This window comes from Sceloporus undulatus, chromosome 5, assembly GCF_019175285.1.
Source record: "Sceloporus undulatus isolate JIND9_A2432 ecotype Alabama chromosome 5, SceUnd_v1.1, whole genome shotgun sequence".
Taxonomy (NCBI): Eukaryota; Metazoa; Chordata; class Lepidosauria; order Squamata; family Phrynosomatidae; genus Sceloporus; species Sceloporus undulatus.
Window position 1 is genome coordinate 7,730,562 of NC_056526.1, and position 26,831 is coordinate 7,757,392.

At 41.3% G+C, this 26,831-nt stretch overlaps 2 protein-coding genes across 4 annotated transcripts in view; one reads left to right on the forward strand and one right to left on the reverse strand.

Moving 5' to 3' along the window:
• Window positions 1–347: 347 nt before the first annotated feature.
• On the reverse strand, window positions 348–6,944 carry LOC121931972 (endonuclease domain-containing 1 protein-like). The gene is made up of 3 exons (XM_042470159.1): window positions 6,848–6,944; window positions 2,757–3,049; window positions 348–1,808 (listed from the first exon to the last, which is right to left on the reverse strand). Exons 2-3 carry the CDS (start codon window positions 3,039–3,041, stop codon window positions 1,263–1,265), a joined length of 831 nt encoding a protein of 276 aa, XP_042326093.1. The 5' UTR covers window positions 3,042–3,049; window positions 6,848–6,944; the 3' UTR covers window positions 348–1,262.
• A 5,410-nt stretch (window positions 6,945–12,354) lies between these two features.
• The window catches only part of NUDT9 (nudix hydrolase 9), a 16,799-nt gene continuing 2,322 nt past the window's right edge, over window positions 12,355–26,831 (forward strand). The window contains exons 1-8 of one of the 3 annotated variants that reach the window (XM_042470157.1): window positions 12,355–12,466; window positions 14,591–14,865; window positions 16,297–16,533; window positions 20,854–20,949; window positions 22,346–22,432; window positions 24,014–24,125; window positions 24,897–25,043; window positions 25,763–25,847. In XM_042470157.1, the coding sequence (XP_042326091.1) occupies window positions 14,732–14,865; window positions 16,297–16,533; window positions 20,854–20,949; window positions 22,346–22,432; window positions 24,014–24,125; window positions 24,897–25,043; window positions 25,763–25,847 (898 nt within the window). In that variant the 5' untranslated portion in view covers window positions 12,355–12,466; window positions 14,591–14,731. Of the gene's footprint in view, window positions 12,486–12,864; window positions 13,306–14,590; window positions 14,866–16,296; window positions 16,534–20,853; window positions 20,950–22,345; window positions 22,433–24,013; window positions 24,126–24,896; window positions 25,044–25,762; window positions 25,848–26,831 lie in introns of those variants that run through there. The other 2 variants (XM_042470156.1, XM_042470158.1) reach the window with 2 other exon arrangements.

The following is a 26,831-nucleotide window of genomic DNA, read 5'->3' on the forward strand; positions in this document are numbered from 1 at the left end:
TGTAACAGATTGCAATAGTTCCATCATCTGCTAGAAAATTCTGTATGTACGTGTACGTACAATATATAACTCATAGCTTCTCATAGCCATGCCATCATCAGATCTGGAAGCCTTAATTTAAACGACAACTAGATTTTCCAAAGTAAGCATTCATAGGAAACACAGAGATGCCTGAAGAGTTATACCCATCCTGCAGAACTTTACAGACTCTTGCCTTTAGGTGATGCAAGCACATTTTCAAACTGGTTTACAATCTTTATTCAGCTTGGACTCACAACCATCTAGTGAGGTAGGTCATTTTACATACTCGTACCCATTTTACAAAGGGAGCATTTAATGACCTCAGCCAGAGTTCCAGAAACATTATAGCACACATCCCATGTTCCTCTATATAACGTTTGACTATTCAGGGCTTGTCTACATGGGTTATTAACTCCAAATTCCCCCTGGACCTGTTGAATCCTGTTTGCATGATGCAGGGCCAAAACCTCAAATTGGGTGCAGACTCTTCAAGATCTCTGCACATGTTTTAACCTTTCCTCTCTTAACCCAAATTTAAAAACTTTACCTTTTGCCCCAACTTTTTGGCTCCCTCCACAGTGATGATGAGGGGGTGCCTTCCCAAGCAATCTGACATCAGAACGAGGCGCCCAGCATCTGCAGTATGGCTGGCTACCTTGTTGTGACCTCAGTGACAGCGATGGGCAATGAACAGGGATTATACGAGAAGGCAGTCACCCATCATTGCCGTGATGAGATCACAGATAATGGAGGGAATTCAGGAGGAATTCAGGGCCAGAATATTCCAGTGAAGACAAGTTTTCCATTGAGGGGCATCTCTGCTTTAAAGAAAAGGAAAGAAAAGAAAACCTCCCTTGACTAACATGGAACCCTTTTGAGGCAAAGAAGCCACAGGGGTACATCGAAGTTTTTGTACATGTCAAGAATTTTTGGATCATGGCAAAGGCACCTATTTTAACAGATCAATCCACAGTGCTGGACTCCATTTCCAAATAAGTTCAGCACATGAAAGCACTTATATAAAATTCCAGCTTAAATCTGGAATAGAATTACTTCTCCACTGACATGGCAACCATCAGTCACCACCCTCCAGCACTTTGGCTATGTTTTACCCTTGGCTTTCTCATTCTGTTCTATGTTCAGAGCAATTAAATTTTTGAAATGGAGCACTGTTGACTAGCTTTCAGTCTGTCATTTGGCACCTTCCAGATTCCTCTGAAATGCCCCTGAGTCTAATGTTTTCAATCCCGGGGGCAGTCAGTGTCAAAGAGAGAGATGTAATTCTGATTATAGAACTCAGCAAGCTTCTCCTCCAGTTGCCCCAGAGTAAGAGAGTAGACTATATTCTCATCATTCCTGGCAATGATTGCCCAGGATCTCAGGTGATTGTTATCTATGACACAACAAGCTGCTGACCAGACATAGCTGGGCTTATTCACCCTCCCTCCAGCTATGTAGTTGTTCCCTGGCACTGCTCCCACCACAGCGAATGTCTCGTTGCATCCTTCCGTGTTCTTCGCCATGGTCGTTTGCTCATAGTTGTTCCAGGCGCCGCCATTGAGCTTGATGTTTTGGGGCACAATGTTGGTCAAAGTGAAGGTGGATGCCTTGGCATCTCGATCAGGCTGGTGCCCATTGGGGTTCAAATGTCCCCGGTTTAAACCAGTCAGGTTCTTGTAATCGTGCAAAATGGCCTGGCTGTTCTGAAGGGCTTCTTTTTTGGAATCACTCTCATATAGGAGGGCTCCTTCCGTTTCCATTTCATTTTGGAGCATTGAATCAACAAGCTGTAGAGGAGAGATAAGAGGCACACACACACACAAAAGGGAGCTAAATGAAAAGGAAGAAAGGTTATGTCAAAGAGGAGATGACCAATAGGGATCCAAAGCTTGAAAAAGTAGCTTTACATGATTATAGACCCCCCTGGTGCTAATTTTCTTCCTTTATCCCTATACTCTAGGGCCATGTAGTGGCCAGTGGAGAATGGAGGACAACTAAGCATTTGGCTCTATGACTACAGCCAGATGTACAACAGCATTATCATTTTCTAGGAGGTCCTGGAGGATGGCTTCATCTCCTGGTTGTAGCCATAGCCAGACACTTCTCAGATTTCCCCTTACTCTCCACCAGCCATTCTATGGCTGTGAAGGAGGGTCTCAGGAGGAAGTTGGGTTGTAATAGGTTTTTGGTCTATGTACCAGTATTCCTTAATCTCCAGATTCTGTTTGATACTGGGATCTGTACTTCAAAGAAGTTGGGACTGGTTTCGTTGGGACTAACAACTGAATTTAGTCTTAAGACATGTACAGTGGACCCTTGTTATACTCTGGAGTTTGGTTCCAAGATCTCCTGTGGATAACAAAATCTGTGTATGCTCAAGTCCCATTAAATATAATCACATAGCAAAATGGTGTCCCGTATAAAAAATGGAAAATCAAGGTTTGATATTTGAAATTTATACTTTTTTTGTGAACATTTTCAAACCATTTATGCTTGAATCCGTGTATAAAAAATCCGTGTATAAGAAGGGCTGACTGTGCATAGTATCAGTAATGTGGCAGAGGGAGTAGCAAGACTGATAATGGGGAAAGGAGATGACAGTGGCAGGAATAGCATCTGTCCTTCTGCTTCAGACAGTGAAACATCTTGTGCAAACATGGTTAACACACACACAAGTAAAAAACAGACAGAGGCATTTGGCCAGAACACTTTGGAACCCATGCTTCCTTTCTTACCTGGGGTTCTATCATCCAAGTGCTTGGCCTCTTTGCTGTCCCAGGGTTATAAATGTAGGCTGAGTACACTGGGATACGATTGTCTTTGTCGTACAGAGTGGCATAACGGTACTGGTTCTTGTAACGCTGGCAAATCCGCGCAGGCCGTGAAGGGTCAAGCCCAATGCTTGGTGGGATTCCTCTGAAGAAAAAGTGGGGACAGGTGTCTTCAAAACAGGTCACCACCTCACCGTTCCCTGGAGCATTGTGCCACCACACGCAGACAAGGAGCAAAACCAACAGCATCCTGTGGACTAATGAAGTAATATTTAGAGGAAATAATGGTTACTCGGCTTCAAAAAATGGAGCAGTCCAACAATAGCTAGAGCGCTGTGTAAATTTACAGCGCTTCATAAATAAAGGTTAATAATAATAATAATAATAGAGTTCCAGATCAGCCTGTGTCTTTTCCCCTCCTTGTAGGGTGGCAGCTAGGAGGCTTTGGAGAGCAGGAAAACCGAAATGGCTCCAACTTAAGGTGATCCTGAGAAGAACGTAACCAGTCCTAACACGATACATACTTCCCAAGTGATGCACTCATGCACTGGCATGAAATCTGCCAATGGATTTCACACTTTTTACTAACAGAAACGCTCTCAACCCATCTAACCTAAATGCGGGGGAAATGTCACAACTCACATGCAAAGAAAACCTTTAGAAACAGCAAATTTTATGTGGAAGTTGAAAGCTGAGTGAAACACAATGCCTTCAGCACTCTAGATTGGGCAAACATGCCAGTCTCTATGCCAGAGGATAAAATAACATAATTCAGATATTAGGAATGGGAATACACAAAGTCCTGTTTCAGAACACATCAATCTTTCTGGGCATTCCCTCTCTGATCTTAGGACAGCAGCCCTTGAGAGAGAAAAAACTACAAAGGAAGATTGGAAAGAGCAACAGCTGAATTAGAATAGGTTTACAAACTCCAAATCATCAAAAGTTGGTTGAACAAAGGCAATGGCTTCCTGGCGCACTACACATATTATAACACTGGTTATCACCTCAGCCTCATGAGGATGCTCTTGGCCAATTTATCACATCTCCTTTCTGGTTCCCAGCCTGCACACACTACATCCCAAAAACTCCTACCACCATTCATGTGGTCTTCCACCCACCATGGCCTTCACCAAGATCTTTAATTTTGCCTTTGACCCTCAAGGACCATAGTTAAGACTGAACTTGACACCTTATCACCATATCCACAAGTTTTGCATTTCCATGGCTACTCATACAGTCTGATTATAAAGATCTTTCCTGGGCATCAGTTCACTCCACGCTTCTGAGGAAGTAGACCAAGTCTACAAAAGGTTATGCTTCAACTTCTTTTGCACAGTTAGATTCAAAGGTGCAACAAAACCCCTTTACATACTGATATTGCAGGTTAACACAGATAAGTCCCTAAACACAAATCAGTTGTTTGTTATATGTCTGGAATAGGAAGACTGGTAGGAAGAAAAGGAAGAAATTGAACTCAGTAGTATAATACATGTAGGGGGCCCAATATACAGTCCTTGGTATCTCAAAGTACTGCTCAGAAAGAGCTGTGTTTGCTTGTATTTAATCAGCCATTCATTAATATACTATCTTTTTCCCAACACAGGATTCAAGGTGGCTCCCAACTATTTAAAACAAAGTACAATTTTTAAAAAAACTATTAATACAAAAGATAAAAGAGAATTAAACCAAAGTTCTGCTTAAAACCTTAGGGTTGCCATAAGTTGAGAATGACTTGAATGGACACAACAACAACAACAACTTGCTTCTAGCACAGCAACGATTAAGCCTTGGTGCTACAAGGACTGGAAAGGAAAGGATAAAGTTAACCAAGTAGATACATGGAGACTATGAAGAGTCTTTGGAAGATGTAGCAAGCTGATGCTCTACTAGGTGAGTTGAAGTTTTGCACAGAGCCCTTTCCTCTTGTCTGGAGCGAAGCCCACCAAAACTGGAGAATTTACACACTCATTTCCCACTTGGAGATGACCCATGAAAACTGCAGTCTCAGGAGCAAGCCCTGCCATCTGGCAATGTAGTCTATGAATGACAACAAAAACCGGCTGCTTGACAGGCTTGTATCATCTTACACAACACTTGGAAAGTTTGTGGCCAGTGACACAACTTGTATCCCATTACATTGCTCCCTCCTCCACAGATATACCTTTTAAAAATATATATTTATACATTTTATGGTTCGTAATACAACATATATAATAAAACTTTACAAAATATTAACATTAGGTCACATACTTTTCTCTTCCCCTTCTCCTCCCCCTTCCCTCCTCCCTCTCCAATGGCTATGACTAAGGAAATTAGTACCCAGTACCCATAATGTGGAATATGTTATTAATAATTTCTTTAAATTCATTGTACCCCTTTTCAGCTTTAACTTTCACGATCCGACAACCCCATCTTTCCCACCAGACCATTTTGTCTATTTGACCATTATATTTTTATTTTCTTTCCCTTAAATATTAATATAAAAGATATTCTGCAATATAATGTGACCAATCCCCCCAGCATTGTTTATTTTTCCATCCCAATGCTATTACAGCATGTGTGGCCCTTAACAGGTTTTTTTTAATTATGTAATCTTCTGTTTTATTCAATCTGAATTTTCTCAGATTCAGAGTTCCTCCATGGATATACCTGAGATCAGGATATTATACTCCATGAACTTATCTGAAGAAAGAATTGAAATATCAAGTTGACACAAAACAATTTATATTCTTCCCAGCCAGACAACATTCAGAGTTCAGTAATACCCTGTTTGTGTGTATGTGTGTGTATGTGTACCTTAAAGTTGCCTCTTGACTTACACTGACCCCAGGAATACTCAGAGGTGGTTCTGCCAGTGCCTTCCTCTGAAATAGAGCCACCAGGAGCTGGTATTCATTGGCGGTCTCCCATTTAAATACTAACCAGGGTGGACCTTGCTCAGCTTCCAAAATCAAACATATTACAGGAATTCAGGGAGGTTAACAAAGGCACGGCCATATAAATAATTTATTTGCAATTAGTGCTGCATCGCGGCCCAGAAAGCCAACAAAATAAAACCTGTTTCCCAAGCTGTCATGAAAAAAATGGGCAGGAATAGAATATCTATAGATATGATCTATCCTAGTAATTGGTTACAGGGTTTCGCCTCAACCAATCTCCTTTTCAGAATAGCAGTGATACAGATCATTATGTGTATTTCATCATTGTGTTCCACCAAGTCCAAGGTCACCCAGGGCATTTCATGGCTGACTAGAGGCTGAAACATGGATCTCCACAGCTTAAAACAGGTCTCAAGGCTGCAAGTCCAACAGGCGACACTAGATCATAATGTACAATGGACCCTTGGTACCCGCTGGAGTTTGCATCCAGGACTCCCTATGGATACCAAAATCCATGAATGCTCAAGTCCCATTAGATGCAATGAGGTAGTAAAATGGTGTCCCTTATTTTAAAAATGGCAAAATCAAGGTTTGCTTTTTTTTTCTTTGCGGGGGGGGGGTATTTTAAAGCTGTGGGTGATGGAATCCGTGGATAGAGAATCCGTGGTTAAAGAGGTGACCATATGAAGTGTAAGACTATAACCATACAAGTGCGGGTCTCAGCCCACAAGCATCCATCAACAGCTGTGCCTTCAGACCTCAGTCCCTCCAGATTCCTTCAACCATTTTTTTTCCTGGCAAAAGCCTAAATAAATAAATAAATATGACTTGGTTTCCCTATAAGCCTTCTGAAAAGGCCGTTGAATTGGCCTTTTAAAATAGGCTGTTTAACATCCAAACCCACCAGCAGCACCACTATTTTACAAAATCAGAAGTGGACTTCCAGCCAAAATCCATTCGGGAGATGTTTTTTGGAGAGGGCTGTTTTGGAAAATGTATATATCTCCTGGAGGGTTCTGGGGCATAAATGCCTACCCAAACCGTGCCAAAGACCCTCGCTGGACTTCTTGACATTTCTACCCCACATTTCCATTCAGCCTTCCTCTGCTTTGTTCATCTTAAAAAACTATTAATCAGAGCACAATCTTTGAAAGAGAAGGAAATCGTTTTTACCTTGTCAAAGGATTACAGTGGGTTGGTTGACTTTCCAGGCAGAGCAGGAGAACATATCTTATGACCCTGGAGCTGCTTAAATACTATACCTTCCAAAAGGAAAGAAAGGACAGTAGGTTATCTTGGGTGATTAACTTCCTCTAATGGCCATTTGAAGACTGTTTCCAAACCATGTGGGTGGAAAAGGCTGCTCAAATTAGAATGTGGTTCTTCGGGAGGGATTTTTCAAGGTTAGATCAAGGTCCCTTTTCCTGTAAAGTTGCCATCCAAATGGTTGTGGGAGAACTTTTTCTGCACAACTTCTGTCGTCCCTTTCGTGAGAAACTGCCAGATGAGTTGGCAGCTGGTGGCCAAATATTTACCATCAAACCTGCCACGTTATCTTGACCCTGAACTGGAAGTGTGACAAAGATTGTGCAGGGTGTTGTGTTTGTTTTTTAAGGTTTACATTTCTCAGCAAACATTTTGATTGAGAATCATTACTGCCAGTAGAACGTACATCAGAGTTCCTTAACCTGATGTCCTCCAGATATGTTAGATTACAATCCCCATCATCCTCAATTTGCATTGGATATATAATCTGGGGATGATAGAAACTGTAGCAGCACCTCTAGAGGGTAGGGAATTAGGAAAGGCTGTCAGGAGACTGCTACATGAGCCCCATTCTCCCTGCAACCAGGTTAGTTAAGGAAAATGAATTGAGAGCATCAGCTATCACATGTCTCTGCAATAGTCTTACTGGGGCTCTTTCTGACATTGTGCTCTCTTCTGCACTCCCTTTTAATCCCACTTCTCTGCCCTATGCCCTACCCAGCATGCCTTTCAGGGTTTTTTTATTTTACTTTTTACTTTTCAATGCAATTCCGGAATAGAAAGAAAGAAAGAAAACAGGAAAAAATAAATAAAAGAAATCATGTTGCTTAGGAATAGTGAAGAGGAAAGGAGGAAACACTGACACCGCGTGTCTGCCAATATTAGAACTGCTACAGCAACAACGTTACGTACTGAGGACTAATGGGACCAAAGTGCAGTGACGAACTCATTAACAGGTTTCCTCCATCCATGAAAAGGAATGCCCTATCCATGCTTTGGAGACACAGTAGCTACAGGTTGGAGGTGACACTGTGCAATAAGTGTCGCCAAAGGCACTATTTTCTAACTGTACTTGCAGTTTAAGAGCCATGTGCAGTGATGTAGACTTGAGTCGAGTGAATCGGAATCAAGTCGGACTTAAGTCACTTCAATGACTTGACTTGAAGTCGGCAATAAATGATACACTGACTTGACTTGAGAGTTGTATATTTACAGCAACTGATTTGCTTGCCTAAACTTTATCCAGAAATAGCAAATGTGTTAGGGCTTGAGGTAAGGGATTAGGTCTGCTTGGCAGCCTGTCTCTTCTGCACATCAGAGGAGCCTTCTAAAGCTTTTCAAAAGCTTTACAAGGATCCTTCTGCCTCAAGCCTGTTGCCTAATACATTTGCTGTTCCCCCCCAATAATATTTTTACAGTTATTAAAACTCCACTCTTCTATCTCCTTCTTTTTTGTATCAAAGTTGCCTCCCAGACTTGAGACTTGACTTGAGATTTGGGTATGGAAGGAAAATGGCATTGGGGGGCAGAGGTCTTATCGGGGTCCTAGTAGCTACATCCCCAGCATCAACTGTGCTATTCCTGTGTGGCGCTGGGGAGCACAAGAGAGCACCCGCTTACATCGCTGAACCCTGCCAGTCAGTGGGACAGAAGGTCTTCTTCCCTTCTAGAACAAAAGAGAATGGAAGGCACATTTGCATTGAAGAAATAATGCAGTTTGATATCACTTTAAATCCTGTAGCTCCATCCTATGGAATGCTAGGATTTGTAGTACAAGGTCTTTACCCTTCTCTGCCAAAGAGTGCTGGTGCCTCACAAAATTACAAATCTTAGGATTCTCTAGGATGGTGCCATAGCAGTTAGTATGGTGTCAAACTGCATTATTTCTACAGTGTATTTATATTTCCCGCCTCTCCCCATGGATCGAGGCGGGAGTACATCAGATAAAATCACCATTACAGCAAGCACAAAGTTATCCAAATTTATATCAATTAGTTAACAATGTGTTAGTGAGATAGTGAAGAATTGTTGGGTGCTGCCTGTCTTCAATTTTCAGTGGTATGTGTTGTTGGCATGGTAGCCAGCGAGGCCATATATGGCCCATGTTGCACACTCAACATTACAAAGAAAAGGCAGTTTACAAATCTGTCCTGGATCCTATTTGTAGGCAGTGGGATGCGGTGGTTTGGTGGTTAAGATGCCAATTGTGATGATCAGAAGATCGGAAGGTTGTCAGTTCGAGGTCCAAGAGTTGCATGATGGGTTGAGCTCCTGTCACTAGTCTCAGCTTCTGTCAACCTAGCAGTTTGAAAGCATGCAAATGCAAGTAAATAAATAGGTACCACTTTGGTGCCAACCCTACGCAGTGGGAAGGTAGCAGCATTCAGTGCAGTCATGCTGCTCACATAATCACTGAGTTGTCTTTGGGCAACTCTGACTTTTTTAACCTTAGTACCAGAAATGAGCATCACCCCTACAGTCAGGTGATAGTGCTTTAGTAATCCATGGTCAAGCAACCTGTTTTCTGCACTGCCAAATGCTGACTTCCATGAAACAGATGGGAATGAATGGTCACAGCTGCCAACTGCCTCTGAATGTGGCGTGCTTAATTTTTTTCCTCCCCAGTGTGACTGCTGTGAGGACAGGCTCATGAGGTAAAACCAATGTCTGACATAATCAAATGTCTCTAAACAAAAATGACTTATTTCAATTTCCTTTTCCCACACTTAAAGAATTCCCCAGTAGCTGAGCTACTGGTATTGTGGTGATGACAAAGCATGTGTGAAACAAAAACACAGAGTGAATTTGCCTAGTGTTTGCACTCTAAGCACAATTGCACCAACATGTAAAGTCCAGTTCATGTGAGTCATCTGCCTCCTTCCATCTTCCCCAAAACCAAAGCCATTGAGGACCACAAGTTCCTTTTTTCAGTTTCCGCAACCACAGCCATCACACATGAAGTGACTCTTCTCTGCATCCTGCTGTTGAAGATAACTTTTGGAACCCAGAATTCCCTAGCTTTGAGCCAGGGCAGTTAAAGTGGTCTTAAACTGGATTATTTCTGTAATGTGTTTTGGAGATTTGTTTCTGAAGGTTTTCTGGAAGGGAATCCCCCATTGGCAACCATGTACAAATTGTATTCCTTCCTCTTGCATTCATGGAAATCTCCGATGATTCAAAGAGCCCTCTATAAGAACAGCCTAGGTTATAACCTTAGCTTTTCAAATACAGTTTTAAAAGGTACTTTTTAAGGTCTAATTTCAGTTGCTGGGCCAAACAAGAGTATGGGCATACCTCATTTAAAAAAATAATCTCTGACAAAACAACTGCTTTCCCAAAGTCTTCGTACACCTGCCCAGCCCTGCCACCATTTTCTCTCATCCTCTGCCTAGCTGGATATTTTTTAGTAGCATCAGCATTGGGAGAATGGTGAAGGCATATTGAGGAGGGAGCGAGCTTGTTTTCTGCTCCTCCAGAGAACAGGACAGGGAACAATGGATGCAAACCGCAGGAAAAGAGATTCCACCTCAACATTAGGAGGACCTTCCTGACAGTAAGGGCTGTTCGGCAGTGGAACACACTCCTTCCTCGGAGTGTAGTGGAGTCTCCTTCCTTGGAGGCCTTTAAACAGAGGCTGGATGGCCATCTGTCAATGGGGATGCTTTGATTGAGAGTTCCTGTATGGCAGTATGGGGTTGGACTGGATGGCCCTCCTTGGGGTCTCATCCAACTCTATGATCCTATGATTCGGTGATTCTATGGAATGCTGGAGAAACAGACTTTCAGTGCTGGGTTGCAGCAGTATGTCTGCAGTGAACAAAGTAAAAAACCATAAACCTTGAGTTGGGAAAGAATTGAATCCTATTCTAGCCAATCCTACTATAGTTATGTGTATAGCTGCCTCCAGAGTCCCTTACTGACTGTGCATCAAAAGTAGAATACAGTGGGCCCTCTGCATTCGCGAAGGGTTAGGGGTACACAACCCCTGTGAAAGTGAGAAAAAACCCACATTAAAAAACAACAACTTCTATTTAGGAACCTCTAGGTCCTCCACAACAATTCTGTGGCCTTCCAGCACTCTGGAGGACCTACAAATGCCTAGAGCTGTTTCTCTTTCTAGGAATATCTAGGTCCTCCAGTGTGACTCTATGGTCATCATCCAACAGAATCATGCTGGTGGACCTAGAGATCCTTAGAGATCATATCAATTAAATCAACTAATAATGGGGGGGGTGTGTGGTTTTTTTTGGGGCTATGTGGCCATGTTCTAGAAGAGTTTCTTCCTGACGTTTTGCCAGGATCTGTGGCTGGCGTCGAAGATCCTGGCAAAACGTCAGTAAGAAACTCTTCTAGAACATGGCCACATAGCCCCCAAACCCCATAAAAACTACGGATGCCGGACATGAAAGCCTTCGACTTCACAACAGATAATCCAATGTCCAAAAGTGAAAGCCACCTTTCCCTACATTTCAACCTTCTGTCCAGGAGGAATCCCAAAATGCCCTCCATTTTGAGCATGACTAAGAAGCATGACTTGACATTTGCATGAGAGTTTGTGGCTTTTCTTGGGTCATTCCCTACATGTTTGTTTCCTTGAATGTTCTCCATTTTTGCAGCGCCTTGTCCTCCTTTGCATTTATGGCGTCTGGTCACCCTTTTGTAAATGTTTAGGACCCTATAGATGGGGAAAGTGCAGATGGAAAGAGCAGACTGTGAAGACCAAACCTGACAGGAAAACCCCAAGATAGGTTTGCCTCAGAGTCACCTTAAGTCAAAAATGACTTGGAGGTTGTTTACAGTGAGCTTCCATGGCTGAGCTGGGAATCAAATCCTGGTCTCCAGAGCCATAGTCCTGTGCTCTGACCACTAGGTCATAATACAAGATTCCTACAGGATTCCACAGGATGGAGCCATGACAGTTAAAGCAGGGTTGAACTGCATTAATTCAGCAGTGTGGAATCTGCCACCAAAGCGATAGAACAGTGCTCTCCCCAATCTGTACCTTTTAAGAGATTTTGGACTTCAACTCCCAGAAGCCTCAGCTATGCTGGCCAATAGTCTGGCATCATGGGAGTTGAAGTCCTGAATTCCCTTAAAGAGCACAGTTCTAGAATTATGGCGGCCATATTAGGACCGGGGAGTCCCTAAATACTGCAATAGTGTGTGACTCTATAGGATTCTATCTCTACACGCTGGATAAGCCCTGAGAGAAAGGTTTGAGGGATTGGCTTGACTGCCCTTTACGGCGATGGGCGTGGCCAAACTGAGATTGACGTCCCGGCCATCAAGAGGCGGGGCCCACGAAGGCGAGATTTGAGACGCTATTCGTTAACATCAGTGTCCGTTTTCCTGAAGGGGCGGGCAAACTACGAAAAGGTAGCCAATGGTTATGGGGACGGTGGGCGGGCTTCTCTTGTGGCACCCAATCACGGGACAAAGATTTGTTTAAGGGGTAAGTCCCTTTGGGGTGCGAAAAATAAGGAAGGGAACCTTTTGGAGGCGAGTCTGGAGAAGGAAGGAAAGCCGGTGGGTGCTTTCTATAGGTGTAGGTATAGCATAGTATTATATATGTATTCTATAGGGGTGTGTGTGTATATATATATATATATATATTGTGTAATAAATATATTTTAAAATACATAATTATGATATGCATTATATATATATATATATATATGGTATTGGTACATGTAATTTTATATATATGTGTGTGTATATATATATAGTAATGGATATATTTTATCATATACAGACAGACAGACACACATATATATTATGTAATGAATATATATTTTAAAATATATTATGTATAAAATATAAAACGTATTGATTTATGAAAACCCTTTTCACTGTTCTATTAAAAGCGTTGGATGTCGGTGAAGCTGCGTTCCTCCTGCAGCCCTTGGAGGGCCACTCAGCCAAGGCCAGACACAGAGCCGGTGTGTGACTTAGTGGCTGGGGAGAGGGGCATAACCTGAGTGCAGCCCCCCATCGTCTTCTCTATGAGGACATGGAGGACTGATGGGAAACGCCCATTGGGCGGAGGACCCTTCCCTGTCCAATGTTAGCTGTGACTCTGCTCAAAAAGGTTGTTATTATAATGATTATCATGATTACCATCTTGGCTTCCTCATAAGATTGGATCTCAAGGCAGCTTACACCTTAAGAACAATGCAGCTAAAGCACACACAAAAAGTGAACGTCAAAATGGAAGCCAAGACGACAGCTGAGGTTGCCTTACTTTGGCCACATCACGAGAAGGTACAACGCATTGGACAAAACAATGACGCAAGGAAAGGTGGAGGGAAGTAGGAAGAGAGGAAGGCCGCATGTCAGATGGATGGATTCTTATTAAGGAGGTCAAGGTATGAATCTGCAGGAACTAAGCAAAGTAGTGGAGGACAGGGAGTTCTGGAGATGTCTGGGATTGCCATGCATTGAGATCGACTCAAGGGTGGCTAACAACAACAAACCAAAGTAATTGTTTCCAGTCTGTGGAGTTTTCCACTGGTAGTATGGTGCTATCTGCATATCATCCTGTGTACAACAGGCAAGGTAAATACAGTAGTAGCTCCTTTCAAAATGAGCAACAAGTCAGAGAGTAAAAGGGGAAACAGAATAGCCTGTTACTCCCAGCTTTCTTTAAAAGGGTAGCTCTGTTAAGCTTGGCCATCAAAATGGAAAACATGCAGAAAAGTGCACCTTTGGATGCATTTTGAAAGAACCCTTCAAGTGATCTCCAGAAGCTTCAGCAGGTTCTTGGTTACTTATGCAAGGATTATCCGACCTGGTTGTTTCATTTTACACATGCAGTACACATGTTTGTCGTGCATAAATAGTTTGATGGAACATGTTGAACCGCTCTTTTTGGTGGTGTAGGAACCTATCCCCACTCTTCCCATGTTATTTCTGCCTCTGGTATCACATTTTCTGTTAAGAGTGTTCACGCTCAGGAACGCATCTGCTTCATTAAACAAGGTAAACCTGTAATTGGAAAATAAAAGAAATTAAATTATTGCTCTTTCATCTGAATGAGATGTGAAATCGGGCATCCAGTCGTATTAGTCCATTGTGGCAAAAAGAACCACAGTCAAGTAGCACCTTAAAAGCTGACATGTTTTATTTGACATAAACTTTGGTGGGCTGCAGCTTGCTTCATCCGAGGGGCATGTTCACTGGAACTGTCAATAACAGCAACTTGTCAGAAATAGGAGAAGAGGGCTTTATTTAAAATCTGGAACTAAATAATGCAGATTTCGCCCAGTAGTGTGACATATTCATTGGGCTCTCCTCATTGGCTGGGGTTAGGGGCACAGCACTTCTGTGAAAGCGGAAAACACACACACACATATATATTTCACCTGAGAAGACAGCTATCTAGGAACCTCTAGGTCTTCCAGTGCAACTCTGTGGTCAACATCCAGCACTGAAGGATCTACAAATGCCCAAAGAAGTGTTTTCTCTAGGAATCTCTAGGTTGTCCAACTTGACTCTGCCGGAAGTTGACCACAGAGTTGCGATGGAGGACCTAAAAATTCCTAGAGAGAATGTATTACTCAAATCCGTGAATAATCAAATCTGCAAAAGTCAAAGCTGCAAATGTGGAGGGTTGATTGTACATTATGAAATGACTGGTGCTCTGTTTTCTAGGCAACCAGAAAGAGAAGGCAACACCTGTCACACTCAGATGATTCGTAATTGGTTTCCAGACTGTCCATATCCAGGTTGTGCCAAAAATTCTGGACATTTCTCTCTGGGGAGAGCCAGTTCTTTGTGAATCGAGTGCATGTTATGGCAAGGGGTCTCCTGGCCCGGACTGTTACTGTGGTTTCTCTTACTGTAACTCTATCTGCTGTTGCTGCCAAATCTTCTTCCTGCCAGTACTTCTACCCACTCTTCCAAGCTGCCAAGAAACTTGCCTACAGGTATTATCTTGTTGTCTGTTGTTGTTATTTTCTTTCTTCGGTTATATACAGATCAATGAGAAGGTGTATTTATAGTCCATGATGCTGAAATAGACCGATATTTTGTGGCGAGGACACATGAATTACTGCACATTCACTGGGACATTAATACAGGGAGTCCAATATGTTGAAAGTTATGGAATTGGATTGAATATTTACAAACTGGAAGTCAGTTTTATACAGTTAGCCTAACATCATTCAGCTCCTTGGCTATGATATTGGAACAGAGAATCAAGTATGCTTCTTAAGGTATAATTGTGTAAAGGAAGGACAGGGGAAGCTGCAAGAAAAATGTTATAGTATAATTTCTCCTTCTCATAGGAGGTCAGTTCCTGGTTCCATCCAACTATTACCTCTAACAAATCCCATTTTATTTCGTCGTCCTCCTGGTTTCCCATAGTCCTTTTAGACTGTTATGCATAATTATTGAAGGTGTTGAATTCTCAGGCGACTGTTTGGGAAGAGATTTGGTCTCTACCTGAGATACTAATTTTTAGCACTTCTCTCACTGTTGAATTCCCCCCAAAATACTTTCTTTCTCTTGTTTTTCAGTCACTCCTACCAACCCTCACCCCCTAAACTGGAGGAAACTGTATTCCATGCATATCTTTTCTTTGTATATTCCTAATTCAGGCATAATTAATGGGATATTCTCCAAGTGTTTTGGAGTACAATTCCTATAGTCCCTAGCCAGCTAGGACTTACATAAATTCTGGTTCCCAACATCTGGAGCACAACAAGTGGCTTACCTTGTATTTTGTGTAGACTTACTGGAAATGTACTCTTCAAAATTAGGAAGAAAACTGATACTTCATGGAGGAATATTTGGTGGAAGGAAACAGTGTAGCTGTGACCTTTGGAAACAATACAAATCTTTCACTGAAACGCTCCATCCATCTTTCTTCCATCCCCAAAAAAGCATGAGGAAAAATTCACACTCGGGTACTCATGCACATCTATACCATACTGTATCATCAATTTGCCCAGTGTGGTGAAGTTATAGCCTGGTTGGCATCTCAAAATTTAGATCAAAAAGGTATTTCCAGCCTCTTCGCTTCCTCCTTTATCCACATTTTAAAAAGTTGATTATTCACTGTTGAAATTATATAAGAGGTGCTGGTGTTTTCTTAGATTGCTGATTGCAAATGGCTACTTTTCCTGCTCCTGTGTCCCATTCTGTATAGAGCAATTCAAAGACATGGCTGTGTTCGTCTAGTCAATCAATGTGCAAAGGGATCTTATAGCACCTTTGAGATACACTGGAATAAAGTGGTTAGTAGCCTGGGCTTTTGTAGACTTGACCCTACTTCCTCAGAGGCATGTTTAATCATAGGGCAGTGTTTCATCAAGCTTATTTTTCCTTTGTGTATCACTGCTACCTTTATCTTACAGCCCCTCTTCGGAATCCTGGTTTCACAGCAACACTGTTAAAATGTCCACTTGTAAAGACTGGAAAGAAAAGTTGCACAACAAAGCTAGGATCTCTCCATATCCAGGATCAAAGGTTGAGCGCAGTGAAGTATCCAATGATAAGGTGGACTGGTCAGTTGTCTGGGAAGACTACAGCCCTGTGGAGTATACAGCTCGCTCTGTTTTGGCAGGACCCAAGTGGGCAGATCCAGAGATTGGGTGAGCATTCGTGGTTGACTGGCACTGGGAAAAAGGGAATGATGAGGAAAGCTGGAGGTAGTATGAAGAGAGGCCAGATCAAGGGAAGTAATAGTGTCACTCTATTCTGCTCTGCTCAGGCCCCACCTGGAATATTGTGTCCAGTTCTGGGCACCACAGTTTAAAAAGGATGTTGAGAAACTGGAGCGTGTCCAAAGGAGGGTGACTAAAATGGTGAAGAGTCTGGAAACTATGTCCTATGAGGAACGACTCAGGGAGCTGGGGATGTTTAGCCTGGAGAAGAGAAGGTTAAGAGGTGATATGATAGCCCTGTTTAAATGCTTCAATGGATGTCATATTGAGGAGGGAGCTAACTTGTTTCCTGCTGCTTCAGAGAACAGGACCCGGAGCAATGGATGCAAGCTACAGGAAAAGAGATTCCACCTCAACATTAGGAAGACCTTCCTGGCACTAAGGGCTGTCTGACAGTGGAACACACTCCTTCCTCGGAGTGTAGTGGAATCTCCCTCCTTAGAGGTCTTTAAATGGAGGCTAGATTGCCATCTGTTGGGGATGCTTTGATTTAGATTTCCTGCATGGCAGGGTGTTGGACTGGATGGCCCTTGCAGTCTCTTCCAACTCTATGATTCTATGACTCAGGGTGCATCTACGTTGTAGAAATAATGCAGTTTGACACCACTATATAGCTCCACCCTATGGAATCCTGGGATTTGTACTTTTACAAGGTCTTAACATTCTCTGCCAAAGCATGCTGGTGTTTCATAAAACTACAAATCCCACAGTTCTGAAGGACGGAGCGATGTCAGTTAAAGTGGCGTCAAACTGCATTGTTTCTTCAGTGTTGATGCATCCTCAGCCAAGGAAGCCACAGGCCTGAGTAGCGTAGTTAATAACAGGGTCTTTTGGAGAGCTCTTTTGCATAGACTCACCATAAATAGAAGTTGATTTGATGGTATATAACAACAGCAGTAGATTAAAAGAAGGAAGGGCTGTTTTTTTGAGGCTTACATCCCGTTTTGTTTGTTTACGTGAAAATGGTGGGCTGAATCACATGAATATGATCAGAAACAAGGAGTTTGCGTTGCCTTGAGCATAGTATGTATTTTTAAAAAATTCATTCCACTGCAGGCCCTTGCACTAAATTTGAAGGTGTGTTTCTGGACTGCTAAAAACCACTACAGAATGCAGTCTTTTAACAGAATGTCTAGGTTTGCCCAATCAAACAACTGCAACTATTCACTTGAAAAATAACTTCTATAATGTCTATCTCTGCTACGCTCAGGGCAGCTGAGAAAGCAATATATCTAGGTTTTATACTAGTATTTTGGTTGCCTTAAGTTGCCACCTCGCTAGCATCAGGTAGAAAATCAAATACGAGGAAGGCCTTTATTATGCAAAGAGTAAAGTTAACAAATACTTTCCTGGCTTTCATGTTCGCATGATATAAATGCTAATCATCCCTTTTACTGCACATGTCAGAAACCTCTCTGTAGGAAAGATTAGGCTTAATAATACAAATTGACTGCCTTCCAGGAGATAATTTTTCCAATTTTTGTACAGTATAATTAGTGTTCCCGTCCTTTGTAGTGACAGTGCTGAAATTTAAATGAAACCAAAGATTGGCATTAGTTGGTTTAGTCATAGCTGCACATTATTTTGAGTCATAGAATAAACAGAATCTTACTTGACCTGTTTGAAAAGAACAAGAGGCTCTGCAGGTTAAAACAGCTCTCTTAAACTCTTTGTGTTGTGGCAAGATCAAAACTGACTGTTACAAATGCCTCTTTCACCTCTTACTCTGATCAATGGATTGTCCGTGACCAAGAAGCTGCCAAATGGATAGAGAGAAAGGCAGCATCCTTAGGTCATTGTCTTGCATTGCAAGCCTTTTAGAGTAAGAGCAGGAGAATATACTCTTGCCTCTTGCTACAGAGATGAGTCAGGTGCCAACATGCCAGAAAACACGGCCCATCTCCAATCTCTGACCCAAACTCTGATGTTTAAACAGTCAGACCTACCTGTTTTGACATGTAAGTACTTTGGCAAAGCTCACATGAGTTAAACAGTAAAATGTAAAACAAGAGATGGTGCTCCTTATGCTTTGCTAGATACTTGCAAAAAGTTTTGCTAATGAGTACACTAACAGTGTTAAGTTGAAAATACTTTTTTAAAATATGGGGCACATCGTGTATCATTCCAGTTCAAAAGTTTATTGCTTGCACTGTTATGAGAAACCTAGGTAGTTTCCAAGTAGGCAGGAACAGAGCTTGATGAACCTGAACTAAAAAAACCCCAAAAAACCTTAATTAAAAGCACCAGACAACTATCAATGCAGACTTCCACTGGATATCACATAGATGCCAAAAATGCAAATACTATCAGATACAGAAACTGGTACTACAACACTCCAAGGCATCTGCTGCTAAGTCCTTTTCCCTGAAGGCAGAGCACTTCTGACAAACAACTACCTTCTCACATACCAGCTCCCCACAGAGACTTTGCCTAGGTGTTGGCACACAGTTTCATGCCATGGCATCGAGACAGATCTTCAGATGATAGCATGTGACAGATAATAGTTCTCGCTGGGAATTGCAAATGGTGTGAGCTAGGATCATGGCTAGCTGTGGTGACTGGAGTTGAAATTTTTACTTTTTATGTCATATTTCATCCTGTCTTCCTTGCAATGAGCTCAAAGAGGTGTAAAGGTCTCCCCTCCCTTTTTTATCTTAATAATAGCCCAGTGGTGTAGGCCAGGGTGATAAAGACTTGATCATTCAGTGATTTTCAGGTTTCATGGGGGATCCCCCAAACTCTGGTTCAGTGCTCTGACAACCACACAACACTGTCTCTCAGAGCTTGTATTTTATTTTATTTATATCCCACTTTTTTCCTGATGTAGGGACTCAAGGCAACTAACAGCAAATTTAATACAATACAACAGAAAAACAATACTAAAATATTTTTAAAAGTATGAATATAATGCTTAAAAACAATCTATAAAGCTAACAACATTAAAATAGTAGCATTTGGAGACATAGCCGTGTTAGTCTGGAACATCAGTATGCAAAGAGATCTGGTAGCACCTTTGAGATTAACTGCCAAAACAAGTTGTAGCATAAACCTTTCTAGACTTGGTCTAATTCTAGAAGTCTGTGAAAGGTTATGCTACAACATCTTTCACTCAGTTACTCTCAAAGGTGCTATGAGATCTCTTTGCATAGTAAAATGTATTTTTAAAAACCTACATTATATACAAACCATAAAATCTGAATCACATAGCATTTAAAAAGCTAACTCTTGATCCTGACAATACAAAAATGTTTTTATCTGCCGCCTAAGCAGGGATGAGACCATCCTGGATTCTCTAGAGATGGAGATTCAATGTCTGAGGGCAGCCACTGAGAAGGCCCTTTCCCTTTTCCCCACCAAACAAGCCTGAGAGAGTGGTGAGACAGAGAGAAGGTCCTTTTCGGTCAATCTTGGAGCTCTAATGGGATCATAAACCCTACATGGTTTGGGTCCAGGTTACCTACAGGGTTGCCTCCTCCCATATAATCTGCACCATACGCTCAGGTCTTCAGGTGGACATTTACTCCAGTCAGCCAAGACTAGGTTGGCGACTGTCAGCCAGAGGACTTTTTCTGCAGCCACCCCTAGACTCTGGAATGACCTGCTGGAAGAGATTTCACAGCTGAATACACTGTCTGAATTTAAAACAGCATTGAAGACTAATCTCTTCTGGCAGGCCTATCCAGATTAAAATTTTAAATGATGAATTTTAAATGTGGATTCTTTTAATGTGTATATATCTTATTTGTCCTTTTAAATTGATGTGTATTTTAATTTATGTGTTTTAACTAATGTTGTTTGTTAATTGCTGTTGTTCCTCACCTTGATCCATGGAAAGAGGTGGGTAAGAATTATTATTATTATTATTATTATTATTATTATTATTATTATTGGGGATATAATCCTTCAGATAACCTGGACCCAAGCTATATATGACTTTATAGGTGAAAACCAGTTACAGGTCAAAACACAAGTTTTTCTATTCCAGCGTAGGCACAAGCACCAGTGCAGAACAATTATGGAGAATATGATTGCTAATTCAAAGGACAGAATGGGTAAAGAAGATTACAGCAGTGGTTGTGACAAACAGGTTTTGCTGCCAAGTCCTGAACTTACTTGAAAGTAACTCCAGTTGGAACAGAAACATGTTTAGTACTGGGATTTTGCTAATGAGTGTGAAATGTTTTCATAATCTCTTTCACTATATTTTGATATGATTATGTTTTTTGTTTGTTTGTTTTTCTTGTAAAGGGCTGAAAATTTTTCTCCCAAGTTCAATGAAAAGGATGGGCAGGTGGAGAGGAAGAGTCTCAATGGTTTATATGTGGTGGAAAACGGACGGCCCAGGTATGTGAGTGTTTGTTAAGTGCAGATATTACATGTGCGTTTGTGCTGGAGAAAGACAGAAATCTTGATCTTGCATTTAATTAATCCTTAGAGGGTGACATTATTTCACTGTCTCCATGGTCACAGTGGATGTCTTAGGGCGATCTGAAAGTTTCCAAAATAAGATAATTTCTGAAATTACTACCTGCACCACCCCTATATGTTTTTGTAGCTTTGTGGATATCATTCAGTATTAAGTCTTTTTTTCTTTTCAGTTCCAAATACAAGAGATCCCTTAACTTCCTAATCTGTAAACCTAGAGCAGTTGGGTTATTAGCTTTCAAAACAGTTTTACCTTTGGGGAATCATTACTTCTGTGTAACATAATGAACTTTTCATTATGATTATTAGTATGATTTCTTCCCCTTGCACAAAGACAGGGCTAAAATGACTAAGACTTAATGAGAGCATGGGCTATTGTAAGCATCTGTGTGACACGCCCTTTTTAGATTAAAACTGATAAACGTATATGCAGATGACTAGATTTCTCTGTGTACTGCTCACAGCTGCATTCTGCAGACTGAAAAGCAATATTTTGGCAATAAGATGATCTGATATTTGTTGTTGTTGTTGTATTCATTTATATCCTGCCTTTTTCCCAATGGTGGGACTCAAGGTGGCTAAGAACATTTTAAACAATACAGGTTAAAAACATTACAAAAGTTAAATGAAATTATAAAATATACCATTAAACAATCATATATTAAAACAATTAAAAATACTAAAATGCATTAAAACAATAAAATAATATAAACACACAAACATACATACATACATATATACACACAGAGAGAGCGAGACTCGTTAAAACTATCAAATCAACACTACACGGCATTAAGAACTCAAACTCAGCAGTTTGTAAAGGCCTGGTGGCACAAAAATGTTTTAACCTGCTGCTGGAATGAGAGCAAGGATGGGGCCAGTGTGGCCTCTCTGGGGAAGGAGTTACAAAGTCTGAGAGAAAGCCCTTCTCCTTATTCCCACTGAACAAACCTGAGAAGCGATTCAGTCTATGGTGGATCATTCACACATGCAAGTAAACATTTGATGTGATTCTGCACATGATATAAACCAATGAGTCAGCCTTTGATGATGTGCCTTCTAGCCTCCAGAACCTCACTGTTGTTTATCCACACCATCAGTGAATGTAGAGCCTTTAAACTGTCAGCTTTTTACACTTGATTTGGAAATAGTTTGCCAAGTAAAATTTTGGCTTGGATTTGAACAGCTGCTGTTCAAGAAAGGTGAATCCAAAGATTTTTTAAATTTTTTTTTGGGGAGGGTGATATGAAAGTTTTGTAGGGTGGGATTTTTGCATTCCACCTTTGCATTCATCTGTGTTTTCTTTACATTTCAGGAATCCTGTAGGCAGGACAGGAATAGTGGGTCGAGGTCTTTTGGGGCGCTGGGGACCAAATCATGCTGCAGATCCTCTTATAACTAGGTAAGTAATGTCAGATCACATAGGCTTGTCAGGAGAGAGGGAAGACAGAAATGTACATTCATGTGTGAATGTTTGGTATGTGGAGAATATAAAACAGGAGTGGGAATCGCATAGTTCTCCAAAGGTTTTTGGGGGGCTACTCCCAGCAGACCTACCCAGCATAAGCAGTGGTGGGCAAGGTGACAAGAGTCATAACTGCAAAAGAAGACAAGGCACTGCAAAATGGAAGACATTCAAGAAAACTGTAGGATATTACCACATAAAAGCTAAAAACACTTACATAAATATAAATGCATGCTTCTTAGTCTTGCTCAAAATGGAGGGCATTTAGGTTATAATGTAGGATATGTCCTGGTAAAGGAGGACGTGTGGCCACCCTGGTGTTGGGGAATGATGAGAGCTGCAGTTCAGCAGCATCTGGAAGGCTACATGATTCCTGATTTAAATAACCTGATCTTCTTCTTGTGCTTCTAATTCTGCTTTAGCATGACTTTAAAAAATAAAATCATATCAAGGAAAAAAAGGTATACAGTGGTGCCTCGGGTTACGAAATTAATTCGTTCCGCGGCCGCTTTCGTAACCCGAAAAGCCTTCGTAAGCCGAATTGCCATAGGCGCTAATGGGGAAAAGCCGCGTTTCGTGCGAAAAAGCCGAAAAAAGCACCAAAAATTTTCTTCGTATCCCGAAAAAACATTCGTAACCCGGAACAATGATTTCCTATGGGATTTTTTCGTATCCCGAAAATTTCGTAACCTGGGTATTTCGTATCCCGAGGTACCACTGTATTGCATCAAGTCCACTGCACTACTTCTTTGCTGAGCAGACCAAATATCTTCCATATTTATTTCAATCCACAACTGTGCGTGTGTTTGGGCATAATGCCAGTTCGATGCGATTTGACTGATGAGTGCTCATGCATTCAGGTCTGCTACTGCCCACCTCACCTGCACAGCTTCCTCTCTTGCTTCCCATTTAGCTGTAAAGAATGTGTGAGAAAATCTCTTTCAGCCTGAAGAGCCAAGTTCAATTCAGTTTCAGAGAAGTTCTTGGGGGCTGCATTCCAAGAATGGGCAAGAGAATGGCAAATGGATGGAACCAAATTAGCCACCATATTTTAACTGAATGCTCTTACTGACAGAGAACCTTTTGCGAACCTGCTTAAAAGCCCATACAGAATCTGTGAAACCACTAAAGGGGGATATCATGGGAAAGAGGGCTTGTGTATCTCTGAGGATGCCCAGAGAGCTGGACCCAAACTCTAAAACCATGCATTTACACTTAACAGTGGAGTTTGGTAGACTGTTTCAGAAAGAATCACAAAAGATGGCTTGCTGTTAAAACAGGAAGGGATGGAAGGCTGCAGCAAGAGAGTGATTTATGCAAGCATGTGTCTGATAGAACAGGCATCAGCTGGCATTACACCTGAACCTGAGCCAAGATCAGCTTTTCTACGAAAAAGCATCTTACTAAGATTACTTCCCCATCTTCTCAGTATCTCATTTTCTTGAATTTTTGGAGGTAAACTAATTTTAAAAAATTGTCTCTTCACCCCTTGTTCCGACATGTGGTCACATCTTGTAGGTGGAAGAGAGATGACAGTGGCAATAAACTGGCTCACCCTGTATCTGGCAAAAACATCTTGCAGTTCATCGCAATCAAAAGGAAGGACTGTGGTGAATGGGCCATCCCAGGGGTAAGAGGTGGAGCACTGACAATTGATTTAAGTAGATTTAAATGGCTTTTTAAAGAGAGCCACCATTCTAAAATGTGTGCATTATTTCCAGAGAAGCTTATGTAAAATTCAGCAATAGGCTATTAATTCTTTTATGGCACATTAGTCTGTGACTAACAGTGGAACCACTGAGCCACCACGTTGCACCGTTCGAGGCCCAAATACCATGTGACGGAATGATGAGCTCTCATCACTAGTCCCAACTTCTGCCAACCTAGCAGTTCGAAAGCATGTAAAAGTGCAAGTAGCCAAATAGGTGCCACTTTGGTGAGAAAGTAAAAGCGTTCTGTGCAGTCACGCTGGCCACGTGACCAAGAAGTCATCTTCGGACAACGCTGGCTCTTCGGCTTAGTAAGAGAGATGAGCACCACCCCCTACAGTCGGACATGACTTGACAACCTTGTCAATGGGGAAACCTTTGCCTTTAACGGTGGAACAGAGATGATGTCAGGAAATCAATTGTCAGATCTAAATGTATGTTTAACTATTTTTTAAAATTAATGCTTTAACCGGATTGATTGATATGTGCTTTTTACACTTTTGTACCACACACTGTTTTAGCTGTTTTGTTTTGACTTAGCATTGTGAGTCGCTTTGGGAAAAGTTGGGATATGAAATGAATAAATAAATAAATGATAATCACCGCCTCTTGCAAAGCTCTATAGGAAAGGTATATGCAGGTAATTAGAACTTTCCCTGAAAGAATATATAACATGTGACAATCTTTTTTAGGGAATGGTAGACCCAGGGGAGAAGTTATCAGCTGCATTAAAACGAGAATTTAGTGAGGAGGCTTTGAACTCCTTACAGAAAACAGAGGCTGAGAAAGAAGAGATGGAAAAGCAACTGAATAGGCTTTTCAACCAGGAACATTTTGTGGTGAGCAGTTTCTTTTCTTCTCTCATATCATGGTGATCCAATTACATATTGCATATAACGGTCAGTGAAATTCTCATTCAAGGAATAGTAATAATTTCTTAGTAGTAGAAACTGCGTGGTAGATAAGGTAGTAATATTTGAGTAATCGATTTGATTAATAGACACCTACATTGTCCATCATCAGATTTTACATTTTACCCAGTTTAATAGAAGGATATTTTAATATGTTCTACAGTAGAGGACAGGGGGGTCTGGAGATGTCTCATCTATAGGGTTGCCATGGGTCGAGATCAACATGAAGGCAGTTAATCAGATGTACTTATAAAAATGGCAGATGCCAAGCACCATCTTTGTAGGCATTCTCCCTTGTAGAAATAAGTAGAAATGCCTCTTCTGAGATGATAGTTGGTATGATGCATCCTCTAGGAACATCTTTTGTAATATAATTATTTTTTAATAATAATTAAATATAAATATCACCAGGCTGCGTCTGCATTGCAGAAATCATGCAGCGTGACAGTGCTTTGATTGAAATGGCTCAGTGCTATGGAATCCTGGGATTTGTAGTTTGCTGTGGCACCAGACCTCTCTGATAGGCTAAATATCTCTCAGAACTACAAATTCCAGAATTCCATGCAAAGTAGATGCAGCCATAGTTAAGATTTCTTTACTCAGGAAAAGATAAATTATGAGCCTTGTCATCTCATGTTGGCTTTCAGGTATATAAGGGATATGTGGATGATCCTCGCAATACAGACAATGCTTGGATGGAGACAGAAGCAGTAAACTACCATGATGAATCAGGTATGTAATAGGGCTGGCCCCCTTGTTTAGACAGGGATGCCATCATTGTGCTCTTAGAAGACTGTGAAGGAAGAGTGAGAAAATTACTTTTTTCAACTTAGGTCCATCGTAGACTTTCTTTCTTGCAATACATGGAGGAAAGAAAGATTTTTTTTAAAAAAATTGAGTATCTGTTGTCATAATTGTTTATATGACATTATTCTGGAAGTCATAAAAGCTGGCAGCTACACTGAACCCTAAAGTATTTTCTGCATACTCAGCAGTGGCATGGGAGAACCATTGCATAAACACAAAAAGTTACTTCCAATAGAAGTTAATGGTAAACATGTTGGGGGGAAAGACTGGTTAACTTTGCCATTCTTGTGTTGTTTCATGTTCTATGAAAACAAAGGAAGCTGCTTAAAATTAAGGCAGAGGATTGGCCCATATGGGTCAGTTCTGATTACACTGCAGAGTAGATGCTGTATCACTAAGCAGTTGTCTTGAGCATTTTGCATTCTTTTTTGTTCCTCACTTCCTTAGGGGTAGGGCAGGCTAGAGAGTCAGCATGGTACACTGGTTTGAGTTTATGCTAGTCTGTGACTGCACTGTCTGTCTGTCTGTCTATCTATCTCTGTCTGGTTTGAGTGTTGGATTTGGACTCTGAGTGACCATGGTTAGAATCCCTGTGTAACCATGGAAGCCCACTAAGGAAGACCTTGAGCATGCCACATTCTCTAAGGTTTAGAAGAAGGCAGTGGCAAACCTCTTTCTCCTTTCTTGCCAAGAAAACCCTATGAAGTGGTCACCATAAGTCAGATTCGGCTTGAAGGTGTATAACAACAACAAAAGGCTCCCATCTGTAGTAGCAGTGTGCGTGTGTACACATACATACATACATATTTAAAAATTGATATCCCACACCTTTTGTTCAAAAGGCTACATTTGCTGTATAGTTTGAGAATTTCTGCCAGAAAGAGTGTTGAATGAAAAAAGAAAAGTCCT